Consider the following 21154-nt stretch of genomic DNA (forward strand, 5'->3'; position numbering starts at 1 on the left):
GATAGTGCGAATGGTAGAAAAAGAACCAAGGATAACTGCCAAAGAGATACAAGCTGAACTCCAAGGTGAAGGTACGTCAGTTTCTGATCGCACCATCCGTCGCTTTTTGAGCGAAAGTGGGCTCCATGGAAGACGACCCAGGAGGATTCCACTTTTGACAGAAAAACATAAAAAAGCCAGGCTGGAATTTGCTAAAATGCATACTGACAAGCCACAATCCTTCTGGGAGAATGTCCTTTGGACAGATGAGTCAAAACTGGAGCTTTTTGGCAAGTCACATCAGCTCTATGTTCACAGAAGAAAAAATGAAGCTTTCAAAGAAAAGAACACCATACCTACAGTGAAACATGGAGGAGGCTCGGTTATGTTTTGGGGCTGCTTTCCTGCGCCTGGCACAGGGTGCCTTGAATCTCTGCAGGGCACAATGAAATCTCAAGACTATCAAGGCATTCTGGAGCAAAACGTACTGCCCAGTGTCAGAAAGCTCTCTGTCAGTCGCAGGTCATGGGTCCTCCAACAGAATAATGACCCAAAACACACAGCTAAAAGCACCCAAGAATGGATAAGAACAAAACATTGGACTATTCTGAAGTGGCCTTCTATGAGTCCTGATCTGAATCCTATCGAACATCTATGGAAAGAGCTGAAACTTGCAGTCTGGAGAAGGCACCCATCAAACCTGAGACAGCTGGAGCAGTTTGCTCAGGAAGAGTGGGCCAAACAACCTGTTAACAGGTGCAGAAGTCTCATTGAGAGCTACAGAAAACGTTTGATTGCAGTGATTGCCTCTAAAGGTTGTGCAACAAAATATTAGGTTAGCGGTCCCATCATTTTTGTCCATGCCATTTTCATTTGTTTTATTATTTACAATATATTTTTCTTATTTACAATATTATGTTGAATAAAAAAGCGTAGCGTTTACACTGCAGTGTTGTGACAGAGAAGAAACTGGCTTCACTGGAGTGTAAATAACGAAGTGTGGAAAACAGAAACAACCCAGGGCTGGTGAGAATGCTGTGGTTATCACACCTCTAAAAGATGTCCAGACATGGATAGCAGAAGATCTGCTCTGCCCTATAAAGAGTTAATACTGTAGCTGCACATTACATGCAGTAGTTGTTTCGTACTATCTGCTTCCCATGTTATGATTATTGTTCATCTAGTCTATGTAATAAATATCGATGGCAGTCAAGTAGAACTGAATAGCAGCACTGAGGTGAGAACCCTGAACACAGGCTTATCAAAAAGAGTTTGAGTGTCTGCAAACCAAGCATTCTGAATGATTGTGATTAAAAAGATAGGGGACAGCAAAACGTATGTATTTCACAGTCTACGTGACAGGTGTCATAGTGCAGCACTCAGTATGGGCCCCTAATTAAAGGTCACCACAGTAACAGCATAGCAAAGTGTAATAAAGCACAGTGAAAGCACAACAAAGTGTAATAAAGCACAGTGAAAGCACAGCAAACTGTAATAAAGCTCAGTGAAAGCACAGCAAAGTGTAATAAAGCACAGTGAAAGCATAGCAAAGTGTAATAAAGCACAGTGAAAGCACAACAAAGTGTAATAAAGCACAGTGAAAGCACAGCAAAGTGTAATAAAGCACAGTGAAAGCACAACAAAGTGTAATAAAGCACAGTGAAAGCACAGCAAACTAATAAAGCACAGTGAAAGCACAGCAAAGTGTAATAAAGCACAGTGAAAGCACAACAAAGTGTAATAAAGCACAGTGAAAGCACAACAAAGTGTAATAAAGCACAGTGAAAGCACAACAAAGTGTAATAAAGCACAGTGAAAGCACAGCAAAGTGTAATAAAGCACAGTGAAAGCACAACAAAGTGTAATAAAGCACAGTGAAAGCACAACAAAGTGTAATAAAGCACAGTGAAAGCACAACAAAGTGTAATAAAGCACAGTGAAAGCACAGCAAAGTGTAATAAAGCACAGTGAAAGCACAGCAAGGTGTAATAAAGCACAGTGAAAGCACAGCAAAGTGTAATAAAGCACAGTGAAAGCACAACAAAGTGTAATACAGCACAGTGAAAGCACAACAAAGTGTAATAAAGCACAGTGAAAGCACAACAAAGTGTAATAAAGCACAGTGAAAGCACAACAAAGTGTAATAAAGCACAGTGAAAGCATAGCAAAGTGTAATAAAGCACAGTGAAAGCACAACAAAGTGTAATAAAGCACAGTGAAAGCACAGCAAAGTGTAATAAAGCAGCTAGATAAACACCATACAGGTACAGTATATTAAAAAAATGCAAAGTATAACCATGGGAAAAGCGTGGGAAAGTTGCAAAATGTCTGCAGTAAACTTTTATTAGGGATATCCTACATGTAATCATTGCTTTATTTATTTTTCTATAAGAATATATGTGTTAACATGGTGGATATGGAAGAAGAAGAAGAAGAAGAAGAAGAAGAAGAAGAAGAGGAAGAAGAAAACAGCAGCACTGATACAAATACATTCAAATTCCCATTTGAGATTGCGTGTGCTGCTGTCAGGCCCAGTGCTGAGTAGTTCCTGGCACTGAGAAGACATTACCATTATAAAGGTACCTTAATGGAAGTTGTTATTTTTCAAGTATATTGTTTGGCATGATGACAGAGAATCTGCCTGTGAACTGCAAGTAATGGAAATAACAGAAAAACACATACTGACTGTAGGGCAGCAGTGTGGAGTAGTGGTTAGGGCTGTGGACTCTTGACCGGAGGGTCGTGGGTTCAATCCCTGGTAGGGGACACTGCTGCTGTACCCTTGAGCAAGGTACTTTACCTAGATTGCTCCAGTAAAAACCCAACTGTATAAATGGGTAATTGTATGTAAAAAATAAATTTTAAGTCGCCCTGGATAAGGACGTCTGCTAAGAAATAAATAATAACCAGATACATTTAGGGGCTGGAATGATAGGCTGTAGAGCTGGATTAATTCATGCTTTTATGAACACTAACAGTCCAAATACATTAACTATAATGTATTTTTATGATAGAATTACTTTCTATTATGGTACCATACACCAGTAGGAAATTAAGCCTTTCTATTTTGAATCAAAGAAAATCAGGTTATATTTGAGATCTGTGTAAGATAAAACGTGCCCTTTCCTTTAAAACAGTGATATGCGAGAGAGGGGATAATCTAGACATGCGAGAGAGGGGATAATCTAGACATGCGAGAGAGGGGATAATCTAGACATGCGAGAGAGGGGATAATCTAGACATGTGAGAGAGGGGATAATCTAGACATGCGAGAGAGGGGATAATCTAGACATGCGAGAGAGGGGATAATCTAGACATGCGAGAGAGGGGATAATCTAGACATGCGAGAGAGGGGATAATCTAGACATGCAAGAGGGGATAATCTAAGCACATGCCTGTTTAGCCTATGCCTCAAACTGGCCCTGGGTACATTATATTGTCATGAAACACCTGCCATGACACTGTCACTAACTAGTTACAGTTTTGTTCAAGTAACTGTAAGATTACGTTTTAAAAGTAGCTTCCCCAACACTTCTTACTTTCAGGTAGTCTGTTACTGTTTAGTTTCCTCATCATTTCACCTCAGTAGTGTCTTCAGGGTCAAAGCATGTCCCTGGCTGTAAAGCATGCCCCTGGCTGTAAGGCATGCCACTGGCTGTAAAGCATGTCCCTGGCTGTAAAGCATGTCCATGTTTGTAAAGCATGTCCCTGGCTGTAGCATATTACTGGCTGTAAAGCATGTCCCTGGCTGTAAAGCATGTCCATGTTTGTAAAGCATGTCCCTGGCTGAAGCATGTTACTGGCTGTAAAGCATGTCCATGTTTGTAAAGCATGTCCCTGGCTGTAGCATGTTACTGGCTGTAAGGCATGTCAGTCAATAAAGGGAACACCTGGCTGGTTAATCTAAAAATGAAATCAAGAAAGAAAACCAAGATACAGACTTTTGAAACACAATAGATTAAATGTAGCTGCTGTCTTCTAGTACTGAATTGAACTGTGCTGTAGGTCAGATTCTTCCATGCACTTTAATTCTATAGTATTATATTTAAAGAAAGCTATATGTCCTAAGACAATGCAATCAAAGAAACAAAAGATTTAGTGCCAGTCCAGGATCACTTCATTAGCACTGAATTCCTGGTCTTGTTGCTGACTTGGTGTGTATCACAGAGCTCCCTGCACAGGCAGCCACAATGATCTACTATGATAACATCAGAAGACTGATCAATAAAGATGACCGGTTGATTTTCATTGGTGCATTGAGGTCACCACACAGGTAATGAATTCAGAGAATGAGAGAATGTGCACTGCTGTGCAAAAGTTTTAGACATGTTGCATTTTTATACTGCATTATGAGCATCAACAATTTACTCAAAGCCTCCACTAGTGTTTTCTATTATAACAACCTTGACTTGCATAAAGAAGGGAAAACATTGAGTGAAATAGCTTGCATCACTCGATTTTCAAGGTGTGGTACACCAAGCATAATCAACAAGTACAGAGAAACATCATCTGTAATTGACAAACTCAGGACTGGAAGACCCAAAAAGCTGTCTAACAAGGATGAGCAATACTTGAAGATAATATCCTTAAGAATAGAAAGAAGACAAGCGTTGAATTGACAACAGAACTGGCACAATGCACAGGTGTCGTTGTCCATCCATCAACAGTCCAAAGGTCACTCTTGAAATCAGGACTTAAAGGATGTGTTGCAGTAAGAATACCTCTGTTAAGAAAGGGAACAACACTAAAAGGCTAAAATATGCACAAGAACACAGAAATTGGACAAAGGTGCTTTGGACTGTTGATGGAGAGCAGGGCTAGCAATTGCTGGTTTTAGAACAGGTATTAGTGTCATCTTAGCAATGTGCTTTATTTTGTATTCTGTTATTAAGTAATAACAGAACGTCTGAGCTCCATAGAAAACAATGGGAGGGCAATGTCCAGTTAGTACCTGGTAACATAGCAGGCGCATTTTGATGCATTACTAACAGAACTTGATTTGTGTCATGTCACACACGATGCTTATAATAAACCCAATGGTATGAGGTGGCTGATTCATTCAGACTCCCGCATTCTGGTCGGAGTCGAGGTTTCTTTGACCCTGTGAGGCAGGTCATCCACGCGCTTGCGACTTGCGTCTTTTTTGGAAAGTCGTCCATTTCTCATGCGTCTGCGACCAGAAATCGCATAGGGTCGGATAATGCTGAAACATGTCAACATTACTGTATGGTCGCAATGACACTGCACACGCTTTAGCTGTTTCTGTCTGACGTACTGTCCATCACATTCATCAACGACAGAAGGATGAACCAGCCCTAAAACAAAACCACGCATACGTTATTTTACCAGCATTTACAAGAAGCAATGTCGCGTTTTAGCGTTTTAAAATGTACTCACATCGTACATATAAGCCAAGGTCACACAAAACTATCTTGGTGGTGTAAACAAACGGGACTGTCAGCAAGGGCCGTGTGTTACTAGCTGTGGTTATTTCGATTTTTTAAATTATTTTGTAGGTTTACCGGTTTAAAAAAAAAAAGCGTTGAGATGAGCATCTTGTTTCTGGTGCATATCAAACATCATAACTTCAGTTAACAAGCCATTGACTGTGTTGTGGTACGGCTGTTACATCATTCGAACCACCGTTGCTAGGAGAGGTCTTCTGCAGCCAATGGAAACATAGGTGAGAGAGGCATTACATTGGCTAAATGGCAAATTGGAGCGAGGAAGGCGGGACTATAAGAGATATTTTTTATTATTTTGATTGGCTGATATTATGCAACAGTGTAAGGCAAGCGCAGCCTATTAGTTGCTATGACGTATATGTCCTGACCTCCCGAGCCGCCATTATTATTTTCTGAAAGGGAAAAAATATCCGTGCTGTTTTGGCCGGGAGGAGAGTGCTGAAACCCGAGATAGACGGTACCGATAACTCTGCTCTCTTCAACCCCAGAGAGAAAAGTGGGCGTGTTATTGTTGCGCTAAAATAAGCTAATAACCAGATATATAAATCTATATTAAATAAGTTAGGAGCCGAGGCCCCGGTGAAGGAGTGAGCGGGACGTAGTGCAGACGAACAGATTTGCTACGCGGAGAGAAAAAACTAAACACGCGATACTGTCCCCGTTCGAGTCTGGACTGAAACCGGGACCGACCAGGAGAGAACTGGGCTAGGGGATGAATGTGTAAGCGGCGGGGCGCATAGAGTTTTTGAAATATTACTGAATCGTATTGCAAAAATTGTGGTTTGACATCTGTCACTCACGTAACCTTAAGTTAGGACGAGTAAGGGACATCACCACACTTCGTGTTGAGGCGTGTAAATAATAATAACAATACCGGGTTACATTTTTGCTGCCTTTTTTGTTACAGGCATTTCCAGACTTATGTTTTAGTTTGGACAGTTATTTGAGTGCTTGTTACAGCTTTTTAAAAATGTATCTGATGTTGTCCTCGGTGCTCTGTTGTGACCGGATTTCGGATTTGTTACCGGGCTCACACAGCAAAGTGACAGCTCTTAACTGACTGCTAACACTGCGGTTGCATACACAATTCGGTCTGCTTATTTTAAGCCAATTTAAAAGTGGTCTTGAGGATCCTGTGTGAATTCAGATCTGAGTGATCTCCGAGTTGGACACAACGCGTTCTTCAGTACAGTACCAACCGGGTCTGCCTATGCGAGTTGGGACCAGATAACTCTCGTTAATAATAGATTTGGGACCTCACCGGGACTGAGGCTGCGAGAGGCTGAAAAACAAATCGGTAAGTAAAAAACGTGGCGGTGTTATTCTATGTTCATGTGTGTCTCATTGCGAAGAGTTAGTGTTTACTATACAAATCCATAGTACTAACTGGGACCCAAGCATCACATTGTGAAAAATATAGTGAAGCTCACACTAAAAACTAGTATTACAATATTAATGTAATTAGTAGTAGTAATAGGCATTGGGTAACGTACTACGTTATTATTATTATTATTATTATTATTATTATTATTATTATTATTATTATTATTATTATTGTTGTTATTATTATAGTAATAGTAATAATAATAAAAGTCATCTGAATCTTCCATCAAGCATCATTCAAATGAATTAGCCGTTTCAATTCGCAGAGTAGTATCACACTAACTAACCATGCTTTACATTTGCTAGGTGTTACTACCTGTCAACCGTCCCAACCTGTAGTGGAGGCCCCCATATATACCTATATATTGCACTGTATTTTTTATCTGCATGGGCTAGATTTCCAGAGCATTTATACAAGTTTGCAGTATTTAAATGAAAGGCAAACTGGTGATTTTACAAAACTAGCAAGAAATAACACAGATGGATGTGGCAGCCCTTAAACTAAGTGAATGTCACAAATTGCTGAGTGGCTGAGCTATTGCAGGATGAAGGGCTTTTCTGATTTTGCAATCCAGACAGTAGTATGCTGTAGGAATAGGTCCAGGCAGTAAGGGATATTATACTGCAGATTTCAAATTCTTTAAAAACCACATTGTCACAACACTTCAGAATGATTGCGCGGTGAAACCCTTCCTATACCAATGTTTTTCCAGGAGACTGTGATTTGACCAATGCTACACTTACTCGTGCATCTTCCTTGGCTCAACGTCAAAGGCACGTGATGAGATAAAAGTTGACCAATCTATTTAAGTCGTTAAGGTTGTTTTTGGAACATTTTTTAAGTAGCCACAATGAAAACATACCTGTGTTTTAGATGGGACAAGCCCCATAGTTTTCAGCAAGATGCACTGTTCTGTGTTCTGTGAATAAGCAATAAAAGAAGCGAATGAGAAATTGCAAAGTTTATTGCTTTCGAGTCCAGAGAAGTGTAGTTTATTGATGATAAAAGTTCTGAGTTGCAAAGTTACAACCAGACATCTTAAAGGTTACATGGTGACAACAGTTTGCAGGTATCCTCTCTAAGCACGGATCAGAATAATACAAAGAACACTGAGCATTTTCCAGTTTAAATGTGGTTTCTTGTGACATCATGTTTTTCCTTAAAACCAATCACAAGAGAACACATTTCCAAGTTTTTACAATCCTTGCATCAAAAGATTCACGGACCTACATGGTCTGTGCATCTAATTTCAAATGCTATCTTGTCCTTCCTAAATTGAACTATTTGATGGGAGGAAAGAGAGATAGCTTCCATGAGTTCTTTGAAGTTTTCACCATGAGAGACACCTATTGTGTCAGAGGTGTCACCTCTCTGGTACACCTCTTACAGGAGACAATAGTCATTATTATTATTTGTTTATTTAGCAGACGCCTTTATCCAAGGTGACTTACAGAGACAAGGGTGTGTGAACTGTGCATCAGCTGTAGAGTCACTTACAACTACATGTCACCTGAAAGACGGAGCACAAGGAGGTTAAGTGACTTGCTCAGGGTCACACAATGAGTCAGTGGCTGAGATGGGATTTGAACTGGGGACCTCCTGGTTACAAGCCCATTTCTTTAATCACTGGACCACACAGCCTCATAAAACTGGTTGAGTTCACATGGAAGTAGCTTTTACAGATCTCCATTTGTCTGTCTTTCCCACGATTAACTATACTAAATCTAAAGTCTAATCAATTTACTTATTTCTAAGTAAATATATTCCTACATTCTCTGCTTGTAGGAATTCAGGTAAGCTGCTGTGCTTGCTAAGGCTGCCTCAGCAGTCTATTCCCCAGTGTTTACACAGTGACTGTGCTCGGCTGGGTTCCTCTGCTCACACTGCATTAGAAGGAAGTGGGCAGCATTTTCAGCCACAGCTGCCTCGTTTCAATCTGCACCTGCACACCAGTCTGTAACACTCATCTGCAATCTGGGTGCGCTGCAAATAGATTCACATAGGACTGACTTCAAATGAGTGGAATCCGATGCCTTTCCACAGCATGTTTCAACATTTAATATGGACATGCTTGGACTGTTTGTGACCGCAGCAAGAAGTCCTCTCGGTAGAGTTATTTCTGTGTATGTGGAAAATATTTAGAATAAATATTGAATGCTGACACAAATGGCAGTCTTGCACAGAATACCTACTGCTGTATAGGCAACACTAACATCAAGCCAAGATTTGACATGCATATTTAGACAATCCCATTCTCTTCCAGCCAGCCTATGGAAACGTTGCACAGTATAAGCATGCACAGTCAGCAGCACAGACATTGAGCCGTGAGGCTCTCCTCGAGTCCTCGTCTTATGCTCAGTGAGGAAGATGGATTCCATGGAGGTCCTGTTTACTTCTTAAAGAGAGGAGAGTACTGTAGAATTGCTCCCCACCTCGCTCTATATTCCCGTATCCCTCGCTTATTCACACTCCCAGTCCATTGGGCTTCTCTGGACTGTACTTGCAGAAAGCGCTGGGTTTGTTGGATTATTTTGTCTCTATTAGATTATCTTGCAGATTTAAATTACTTTTTTGCAAATGGGCTCTCTTGCAGTTGGCCTGTCTCTCTCCCTGCCTTGTGCTCTGTGATTTGAAAGGCCTCTCTCTTGCCCTGGTTCAAAGTGTGGATACTACGGCAGGGCGCCAGGCCAAAAACAATTGCTGGTGCCACTTCAGAGCAAGTATACAACCACTTGCTAAGACATTAACTTAATGTCTGCACTCGCTTGGTTGTTGCCTCATTCTGCTGAAATTGTTACTCTATGCAGCCGATGACTGTAACATGGGAAATAGCATGCTGCAGCTCCCATGCTCTGCGTAGTGCAGTCCTGATCTGACAGCATTAACACAGAAAACATGATTTACATGCTATTGTTTTGTTTTCCCAGTAGAAACAAGTTTAAATTGCAGTGAGTTCATTCTGCTGTTTATAATATTAAAGAAACCACAGCAAGCACTTTGTTGACCATGCTTTAGTACAAAACTACATTACTGTTTTTCAGTGTGGTAACGTCTTCAATTGAATCTGCTGAGTAATTAAATCATCCTGAAACTGCTGATGGTTAACAATGTAACCAAATCTATTCTGTCTTGGATAGCTGTGGCTGCTAACTTTATTTAGGCACCTTACGATTTGACTGGCAAAAGACATTGTTGGTTTATTGGAGTTGACAAGGAAATCTTCTTTTTTTCAGCCTGATAGGGCAACCTTTTCACTTCTTTATTTATTTAGTTGTTTAATTATTGAGATTTTTGCTACATTACAGCCCATAATTAATATTATTTTCTTTATTTTAAGTTTTCAGGGCATTTTGTTCTATTTTTATTTCACTGTTATAAATTTCTTGAATGCAAGCTACATTTTTACACAACAGTACTCACACCCGTTTGGTCACCATTGATACTGTTGTATTAAACTGGGGTTACCATATTGTGCAGGTGTTAATACATATACAGCACCTCTCTGCAATATTGAGACTTCCAGTCCAGATTTTTGTTTTAACCATGTCCCTAATTATTACATTGAACCACTTAAAAATTTGAACCTGGAATGGTATTCGGTCAAATTGTTACCGTACCGCACACTTCAATGTATTAAAACTTGATGTGCTTTTTTTTTTTTTTTTTTTTTATACAGACTGACCTCATAAGCGCATTTATAAATACTAACACATGCCTTTAAAGGGAGAGGCAGCATTTTTGTGTTACAGGCGCCAATGGTGCCTAACCTCAAAAAAACAGTTGCCCACTTTTTTTTTGTCGCATTTGCAACCATTTTAGTCCCAGTCTGGAGCCCTGCCACGGGGCTGGATATACAGGCATCTAAAATGTGCTTTGAACTGATCAGCTCAAGAGGAGTTCTCCACCCCCCTGTATTCCAGTATATTTATCATGGGACCAGCCAAGGGGTTTCTCCTCTTCCTGGCTTTCATCCACATTTTTGGTTGACTGTTGGTTCAGGCTGTGGTTTTGTTGGATGCTACTTGTGGGTGTTTCCTGGATTTGACTCCTGTGTGCAGTCAGAGGCTCCTAAATCATTAGAATGTGACCAGTAGCAGCAGATCACACTGTTGGCTTTCAGTGCAGAAGTAGGTACATTTTCTCGAGATGTTGATAGTCAGACCACATTGAGTGGTGAAGATTGCTGGCCAGTGGTTTTCGTAGCTCTACAGAGCAAGTTTTCTTGATATGTAGACTGCAGAGCTGGAATGCTGAAGGATGCTGGGTTCATTACATGTGGAGGATGGATTGCAGCCTTGCTGGCTATACTGTTGGGCTGAAGTTGTGTGTGAGAGAGTTGAATTTGTTGTGTGTCTGAGGCTGCATTTCCTAGACCAACAAATTCCTGTCCTTCTCTTTTGTCAACACCTCCCGGCTGTGCGGTACAGCCAGGTTGGTAAGGTGTCTCTGTCCGTCAATTAGCACCTGCTTCATGTTTACATGGCTGCTTCCCAAGAGCTGCATTGCTTCACAGCCACCTCTGTCTCTACCGGTGCCTCAGTGTGACAGGGGGCTGCAGTAAGGAGATGTAACGACCGGCTGAATGTAGAGCTTCTACTTTTATTTTTTTTCCAGCTCCAGTTGACCACATTGTGGGGAGGGTGGTGTTTCCTTGATTTGCAGTAGATGATACATGACCCATGTGTGATTGAGAACGTGGTGCCAGGCTAGGTGTTGATGAACTTTGATTCCTTTTTTCTCTGTGTGGGATGACCTAAACAATTAGTAAAAGGTTAAGGAACCCACATTGGCTCACTTGAGCGGGAATGACCGCTATGTAAAAATGTAGGTATAACATAAACTATATCCTTGGCGCTAGTCAACATTGTGGGTTTGTCTAGCCTGCAACCTGGATAACATCAGAGGAGTTCAGACTGGTGGAACAGTCACCCCTCCTTGACCTTCAATTTATGTACTGGGGAATGTGGTGTTTGTTCTCACTACAAGACACTTTCATGAATCCTAGACAGATTTGACAATCCCGTGAGCCTCAAGATGGATGTTCTGCTTTATCCCTCCAATAAAAAATACATAAAAAAGCCCCTAAAAGGCCTGTCCTTACCAGTGACAGCTGTTTTAAACCGAATAGCATTCATGCCATGGATATGGGGCTTCTAATGTAATGTTGCTTCCTTTTGAAATCCAAAACTCATGTATCAACCTGCGTTTACAAAGTGTACCTTCTGACAGATTGTTATTGTGGGCTCTGTGCGGTTATGCAACTGTGAGAGCTGCAATTTTCTTTTTATCTGCTTTCTGTTCCTGTCGAAAGAACGATTCAGAGGGATGTTGAGGCACAATGTGAAGGGATTAGGAGAGATAAAGGATAAAGAATTGGCTGGGTTGTGACCGATGCAAGTCCTAGCCATCTTAAGTAGCTGCACCCCAATCCCAGCATTGTTTGTAGCTGTTTTGCTGGTGTTATGGAGGTCTAATCTGGACCCCCTCCATTAAAGTGTCTTCATGGCTTTTTGGGATAATGATTCTTCCAAACCCATGGAATTAAGCATGTACTATAAACTCTGCACTGTCTTTGGACTGAATATCAAAAGGATGGATTCTTTGTGCATGTAGTATTGGAGTTCTTCAAGCTCTCAAATGATGAGTGTGTGAAATTGTGCTCTGAAGGTACAGTAAGCATTTGGGATGGCTTTCTTTGAGAAGCCACACAATCAGATAAATAGACTCCTTTAAATGAGGAGTATTTCCTTTGCTTCCTGGTCATGTATTGGGTATCGTAACATGAAAACATTCCTTGTCACTAAAACAGCATTGTAGGATATAAAAACAGCCTAACGAAATGGATGGGAGCAGCTCATTCTCGTAATCTAGGCTAGAAAAACTTTAAAAGTTATTTATTTAGGGTTATTTATGTCCCAGTTTTGGTACACCATTAATGTAGACATGCTCTCTATTCAAACTGCCTGACGTGTTGGTCCTACCTTTCTTCTCACACATCCACTAAATCCTAGATAGGCTGTGCCTAAAATTAGCCTGGTAATACCCAGAATGCAACAGCAGTCACTGAATGGATCTGGAATGCTTGCAGCTTGTAATCCCACTAGCAAACCTGACTGTCATCACAGCAAAGAGGCTTACTGGGGTCACCTCTCACTGACTCTCTCCCTTTGTGTCTTTCCACTGTGTTCGACACTTGTCAGTCAGCTGGCTCATACCTGCAGTCGTCGGTTGTGGCCTGAGGGCTGTGTTTGGATGAGAGGTTCCTTGGGTTGTCCTGTCATTTTTATAACCCCTCAAACCTCCCTTCTTAGGGTTGCCACTTGGAGCTGACAAGGGTGTCGGTGACAATGTGTGACCAGTGCCAGCTGCACATACCTGGGGAGCAAGCCTGCTGTAAGTGGCTAAACTACAAGAGGATAGCAACGTCAGCTTGTACAGTGTCAACTTGAGCCATCGCAGCATTCCTGGTGTGTTTGGGTCCTGATGGACTCATTTCTTTGCTGTGTATTGTACATTGCTTTTTGTGTGAAAGGTGCTATATAAATAACATTTCATTTGGTTTTCCCTGCAACAGCTGACCCTGTTTTAGTACAAAACTCATGCTACATTACTGTTTTTCAGTATGGGAACATCTTAAATTACCGTGCCTGCTTCTTTGGCTGAAGAGATATTATCAGCTCATCATCTAACTGGGGAATCCGCTGCGCAATTAAATCATCCTTAAACTCCTGACGGTAAACAATGTAACCAAATCTATTATACAGTGTGCACTTGCATATCTGACCCTATACAGTGGCGTTTAAACGAGTGTGACTCGTATCATCTGAGCATTTCATTTTGGCCCGTTGCAATCCCAATCCCGGGATCCCAGATAGTAATTCAGCTCCAGAAATCCCAGGATTTATAGAAGAGAACCCTGGGATTTCGGGATTGTATTAAGGAAACTGATTCTGTTTTTACTCACGATTTTACCGTGTTTCGTTGTGTGCTACACTACTGCACTTAGTAACTAGGCAACAAACCCCTGCCGCTGAAATTAAAACCACAAGATTTGGGTTCATCCACGAGAAATGAAAAAAACGCTTTTATTGACTGTGACACAGGAGACAAAGAGGAGACATTCAGTACATTCAGTTCTGCAATGCGTTTATTTGTTTTATGAAAACTGCATAGAAGGACGGACGCATGGTTCAGTTGTTGTTTTATGTTCATTTGCCTGTATTTGAACAAATGCGGTTTCTAGATTAAATGTCATAAAAAAAACTGCGCTCAAGTTTATCTGTTTTCACTCTGCCTACTTAACAATCCTCTTGCTGTGTGATGGTGACTAACAGAAAAAACTGACTTCAATTCAGGTGTCGTGGCATTCATGGGGTTTCCATGCGGGTTAATTTACACTTGAAATGGCGATGCGCGTGCATGTTTGGGAGAATTACTCGGGTAAATCAGGTTCGTGGCAGAAAAAAACGGCCAGAGAGAGGGATAGGGTAAATCTCATTTACTCGTGTAAATGATGAAACACACAGGAAAACCACACCCAGTTTCGCATGGAAACCTGCATTTCACGTGTAAATGTTAATGAGCGTGTTCATCCTTAACTATAAATATTGCAAGGGATGAGGTCAGTTGTTACTATGGATTCCAAGACGGCAGAAAGTAGTGGCTGATGGGCGATTTTATGGTTAGCAGTGGAGTAGTTCACCTTAATGCTAATGCGGGCGGCCTTTTTTTATTAGTGTTTTTTGCTGTGTCTTGTCTTTCATGTTGTATATATCTTGTGGGTTTACAGTTCTGTATAAAACCACTTACCATGAACTGCGTTATGCATTTGTTATAGTATTAAAGCAGCTGTTTGAGAATACCCTTTCTGTAAAAGCTACTAAGTTAAACATGAAGAGCAAGTGAGCTGCTTAACTGAATTCATTACCGTCCTTTTTTTGATCCCAGCTATGTCCAAAGACAATGCGCGTCTGCCCTCCATGTTAATAAATATAGTTTGTGAACTGGATGTCATAAGCCAGCTCGATCGCCCAATACAGCGTAACAACATCCAAACTGTTGATGCCCTCTCAGAACTGACCAAATAAAATTACAAATGAATGTATCGATTGTGTTTTATTTGTTTGCATCATTAATATTTAACACAGCAGTAAATCCAACACAACTTAAAAGAAAGGAGAGCATCTCTGAAAGCATGATCCTCCTCAGATCGCTGCTGTCCAATTGAAACTGGGGGCTGAGGTAACCTTGCCAAGTCCGCTTATAATACATTTTTAGAGTCGCGGGTTGGAATTTGCATAAACACCTATACTCTAACATGGGTTGCACTTGTTTTGGGCTTGTTGCGAAAGGCAGTGGCGTTTTTTTTCTCGTGAGGCTAACCTTCCCCGTCTGTCTCACACTGATTCCTGAACACCTAATTTTGTTGTTGACAAGAGTTTGTGCAGGTAGCAGGCAGTGGCAATTTTGGGAACGAATTAATGCACTTCAGTCTGTTTCATCAGTACCTGCCACCTCCCTTTCAAGTGCCCACTACCTGTATTTGCCCAGGTGTGATGTTGAATGCTTCATCAGGAGTTGTCAGCCGTCCAGACGGGTAGAGTTTCTAAGCCAGGGTAGTATACGCAGCATCACCTGAATGAAAGGTGTGTATATATATATATATATATATATATATATATATATATATATATATATATATATATATATATATAATTTGTCTCGAGTTAAAAAAAAAAAAAAAAAAAAACTCGCATGGAAGCCCCATGATTGTCATTTTTGTTTTGTGTTCTGTGTTACTCCGGGTGAATGTGCAGAGTTATATTGCAGTGTGCCCTCCTTTTTAATTCCCCTCAGCCTCTTGAACAATTTCTTCACAAATTAACCAGCCACACACGATCCTGGAATAGGCCCTGGACTTTGTTCTTGACTTTGCAGTCCGTGTTGGAGTCAGTAGTGGTATGAACCTGCCAAGATAATTGCACATACAGAAAGTTGTGACCGAGACCTCCCTTGCGTGCGAACACTAGATGCCTTATGTGGCTGGAGTCTGGGGACTACTCTATTAATCCTGTATCAGCATCCAGAAAGGTCAGTCCCAGGATTTGATACATGAACCCTTGGCCGGTCAAACAGACGGGTATTAGCTTTGCAGCGGTGGCTGTATTTCAGGAAGATTTGCTTAGCAGCAGCAAGACTAAATTGTGTTGTTTTTCTTTGCAAGTCCTCAGAATGGCACTTGCAGACGTTTGCCAGTACCCAATCTCATTAATAATAATTTAACGCCCTGGCATGGTTCTTGCTTTAACCCATCGGGTGCTGTGGAGTAAACAGCAAGCAGCAAACAGAAAGCAATGCTTGCTTTCAAATCACCAGCTGCATGTACAGTCCAAAAACTGAAAACGTGTTTCTTTATATAGTCTTTGTTAAAAGAAATCAGATTTCAGCAAAACAGTACAGTAGAAATTCTTTAAGTGAATATGCTCCTGCAAAACAAACAGATATTTATTACAGGATTGTGAGGACCCTGTGTGTGCACTGGTTTAGCTATGTCATAATACTAAAGAAACTTGGTAACAAATAGGTAACTTTCTTAGTAAAGTCTAATGTTTGTCAAATGATTTTACTGTTTTTTAGATTTGGTACATATACTACTACGAAGTGTTTTATAGTTGTGAATGAACTACCTCCAACATCACAAGATCCATACAAGAAGACATCGTTTTTACCACAGTAGTATGCCTAGTAAATCTTTGTTCTATCAACTAGTGCTGCAAATACATTGCATTGTTTTTACATAAGTATAATTTTCCTTTTTGTTTTGTTTTTCTAGAATTATGAACTGTTGACCCTATTGTTTATCCAAAGTGCAGATGTTCTTTTTAGAGTGCCCACTAGAGGCAGCATGCCAGTTCTGGTTTATAAGCTGTGTCTTAGCATTGGTAAAAAAAAATAAAAAAAAAACCCTGAAAGTGTTCTCAAATGGGGGACACAACCATGTCCCTGTGTAAACACATGTGTTTACAGGCATTTGATTACTACTCCTTGTCATGAGCAGCCAGACGGTAGTAAGATGTTAAGATCAGCTCAGCCGACGTCCAAGAACCTATTGCAGTGTTGCCAGTTAATTGCCTTGCAGCACTAATCTGAAAAGCCTGCTAAAGATAACAGCAGCACCGTCACAGCCTACAGCAATGTCAGCACTGTCAATGGTGTGAACTGGTCTGTACAGGAAAGGATCCCAGCCTTCGCTGGACAAAACCTCTGCAGGGCTGGGTGAGAGGTAGGTTTGAAAACGTTTTCCCTGTGAGTGTTAGCCTAGGATGCGTGCGGTAAAGCACAGATTAGTATCTTGAAATAGCTATTGATTTGACTGCCCACAGCCTGCAGTGTCTGTACAGTCAAGGCATTAGAGTCTTGCTCACTTCTCTGTCGGACGAACCACAGAAAAGTGTTTTGTGTTTTTGAAATTAATGCACGGTAGTTGGAGGCAAGCCAAAAGCTGGGAAGCACGCACAGGATAACGTAGTGCTCGATTCACACTTGTGTCTGCAGAGGCAAGGCAGAGAGGCTAGGTCAGGTCCTTAAAGGAGCAGTACTTCCTAAAGGTTTAAAAACAGTATGGACATTTTTACCATAGAAGTCTGTGTTGGAAATATGTGCTCAGTATCCTTTTTGAATTAGTTTTGTTGAGATGCACAGTAATATTCTAAGTTAATACAGCATGTGTAGGGTGTCTCATTATTATGAGCCTAATGATTTCCATTGTAAAGAGACACCCTACACACCCTCAGTTATTGTCAATTCCAAGGTTGTTCTCCTACCGTATGTTCTATCAGATGCAGTGGAGTTTTCACAAATCGTTCACGTGATTTCGAATTTTGTTTAACATCCTGCTGCTGTAAATTGTAGCATGACAGTTTGACTCGCAGAATGGTGAAGTGGGTTTAAATATATGGGGGGTGGAGTGGGCTTGTGTTCTCATGGCTAAAATATCCTTGATGTGTACAAACAAACAGGACTTTCAATAAGGTCTGCTTTTCTGATCAAATAAAGAAGGCTGAACTACAGAACAGTGTTGTGGAATATTTTTTTTGCAGAAAGAACTAAAACTTTGGTCACAAGGCAAGTGCAGTGTCTGTCATTTAGTTTGAAAGGAGAAATTACAGTATCTGTAGATTTATATCTTTTCATTTTGAATTGGAAATGGTTCTCTTTTAAACTACAGTACAGTTTTGTATAATTTTGCACTTTCCAGACTAGTATTTATTGTTAGTTTACCCTTAGTTGTGCCCTAACAATATGATTAACCCCTAGTGTCGGGGGAATGTGTTGCTGTTTCTCAGTACATCTATTTGACATCCTGTTGAGCACCAAACAATGAAAGGTGTTTCTATCAGAGTTTGATATACATGCTGTGGAAAACGTTAGAGAAGGCCACCGCACAATATATTTAGCTGGTCTATGTTTAAATCTATTCACTTAGAGGTACAATAGAGGTGTTCAGCCATACACTATACAAACACTATAGTCTGAGCTATGATAACCTCGCACACTGTGTGAGTGCTGTGCTGTGAGGGGTGCCACTCGACATTCAGCTGTAATCCTGTCTGTGGGGAACATTCCTGTGTGTGCTTGTCAAAGAAGAGCACTACTGGGGACAGGAGACACAAACACCCCACACCATGGTACTCTAGCATGGCATTTTAGCATTTTATACAGTTTGGAGAGGATCTGAATCTGAGGAAAAGATTACTATTTCTGAAATGTTATTTGTAGAAATCAGAATACCACAATACATCCTGAAAACATGACACCTTTGAAAATGAAATGTCCCTTACACCAGTATTGTTCCAAAGAATGTGGTGTGGTACACGGCTTAATGTGAGCTGTTCTCTCTGATCCGTAAGATGTGCATCAGAGGCATAGTGTTAATGCTGGCTGTCTCTGTTTCTTTCAAGTATGAAGTAAGCAAAGAGGAATGAATTGCCATCACTTTGATGTGTGGTGCAGTTAGTCGTCAGGGTGTGGCCTCCTGATTTAAGAGAACGCCCCAGTTGGCATGCTCTGTGATTGTGCCCGTGATGTCTGAACACTAGGGACGTGCCGATCATCGTATTGTCAGAGTCACTGCCTTTACAGATGTGAAGTTGTTTGGTATTAATTAAATGGAATGAAACATGTTCTTTACACAACACAAAACAATGCAGTCCCTCTGTTTTCTTCGTTTACACAATTATTGCGTATCAATCAATACCAATCTGACAGTGTTAGTTAATATAGAACATGTCTGATCATACTAACAATCTGACAGTGTTAGTTAATATAAAACATGTCTGATCATACTAACAATCTGACAGTGTTAGTTAATATAGAACATGTCTGATCATACTAACAAACTTCTTTGTATTTTTAAGCGGTCTTACCTTTCTGTTATACTTCTGATGTGAAATCACTTTTATTTCACTTTCCTAAGATATGCGTCTTCACTGCGTGTTTAGGAAATGTCACATTGTGATGAATCGGTTGTGTAGTTTTGCAACATATTTTCATTATTGGTTTACGGCCACGGAACGGCAAGAAAAATGTCAGCGGCCATGATGCGAGGAAAACGAGCTTCCCATTGGTTTTTAAACACTGCGGAAGTGGCACTCGTAAAGGTGAGGGAAGGGCAGCGTTTCTCGTTTTGAATGGATTTATTTAATACCTACCAACAAATACCTCCTCAAGGTAATTCCTCAGAATATGTGAGTATCGGCACACCCGTACTGAACACCCTGTTTAGTACTACATTGCACACACAAGTATTTAAATTTATTGAATTTCATTTTCTAAGTTCAGCACTATTAGTGTTTAATAGTTATGGATGAAAATGGACCCAGCTCTAAATGAAATCCTTGTTCTGTTTTTCGTTGCAGGATTGTGCTCCCTGAGCACAGTGAGCCGGGATTGGCTGGTTTGTGGGCAGCGTCGGGCTGGCTCCGCCCCCCGGCAGCAGCGTGCGATCCCAGCCGACGCCCCCCTTCCAGCGCGTCGGCGCCCATGTCCCCAGCGCCCCGTGGCCTGCCAACGCCATGTGCCTTTCGCAAACCATGGAAGTGGGGAAGCACGGCAAGAGCCAGGGCCCAGCCAGGGACGGCGGGGTGCTGCTGGAGCCCTTCGTGCACCAGGTGGGCGGCCACACCAGCATGATGCGCTACGATGACCACACTGTCTGCAAGCCCCTCATCTCCCGCGAGGAGCGCTTCTACGAGTCCCTGCCCCCTGAGATGAAGGAGTTCAGCCCGGAGTACAAAGGTACGTAAACACGGCTTGAAACACGCACAAGCCCTGCTGCGCCCAGTCCTGGGTTTCAGAACTATATCAATGAAATGACCAGGCACCCAATCTTCTGGATGCTAAAATTAATTTTACTTTTGACATGGAAGCTGTATAAATAAAAAATAAACAAACTGCCTTGAGCCAGTAGCCACACAGGACAGTTCATACAAAGTAGAGGCAACTTTTGCCAAAAAACCTTTTATGAACAAATAAATAATTAAGTTAAACTGTGTTGTTTCTTTCTGTGGCTAATAATTACATTTATATGTGAATCCTAAGCCAAATAACACAACATCCTACACTTTGGCATTGAATTAAGTTTAGTGGGCTTGGTGCTCTCTATGAATTTATTGAACTGAAGGCCATTTTGGTCTTGCTGTTTTTTCTCCTATTTTGAGACCTGTGATTCCATCCATGTTGATATCTGAGTTCAGCATGAAATGCAGGTTATTGGTGCTTTATTAATAAAAACATGCAGTGTGATTCATTCAGAATGTCATCAGATTTTACATGATCTTACAATAGGAAATAGTTCCCATTTACCCATGAATGGAACTTCCTCTAAAATAAAAAACAAAAACTCCACTCTTATGTAGTCTGTTTGTCCCAGCTATAAATAGCCAGGCCCCCAGAAGCTCTGCATTGTTGGTGCATGAGACAACAAGGCGAGAAGAATTATTGTCCTCCCACAACAAAGGCATGCTGGAAATGGAAGCTGAAGTAAATCTAGTGCAAAGGAGCGGGCTCCGAGCAGCCACTGCGTTCACATATGGTCATGTCAGCAATGCTTTCCAAAAATACCCTTGGGCTTGGATCTTTTTGCAGTCCCTAAACAACTACCAGAAGTCAAACCTGAACGACACAGGTCCTTCTCTAGCTAGCATACCCAGCCTCCAGGTTCAGAGTCTATGCCATGTCTACCTTCCCGTCAGCCAAACCCATCTGGGGTGTTCCTGAAACTAAAGCTGGGTCCACACCTGAGCGATCAGTTGTGCAACCCAATTGC

The 21154-nt window shown here is 41.2% G+C and overlaps 1 protein-coding gene across 2 annotated transcripts in view; it reads left to right on the top strand.

Annotated features, from left to right (window-relative positions):
• The first annotated feature begins 5763 nt into the window (after positions 1–5763).
• Positions 5764–21154, top strand: part of LOC117414186 (inositol hexakisphosphate kinase 1-like) — a 37579-nt gene continuing 22188 nt past the window's right edge. The window contains exons 1-2 of one of the 2 annotated variants that reach the window (XM_034023971.3): positions 5764–6741; positions 19746–20124. In XM_034023971.3, the coding sequence (XP_033879862.3) occupies positions 19902–20124 (223 nt within the window). In that variant the 5' untranslated portion in view covers positions 5764–6741; positions 19746–19901. Of the gene's footprint in view, positions 6742–16967; positions 17111–19745; positions 20125–21154 lie in introns of those variants that run through there. The other variant, XM_034023972.3, reaches the window with a different exon arrangement.

The sequence above is a fragment of the Acipenser ruthenus genome, chromosome 25 (assembly GCF_902713425.1).
Source record: "Acipenser ruthenus chromosome 25, fAciRut3.2 maternal haplotype, whole genome shotgun sequence".
Classification (NCBI taxonomy): Eukaryota; Metazoa; Chordata; class Actinopteri; order Acipenseriformes; family Acipenseridae; genus Acipenser; species Acipenser ruthenus.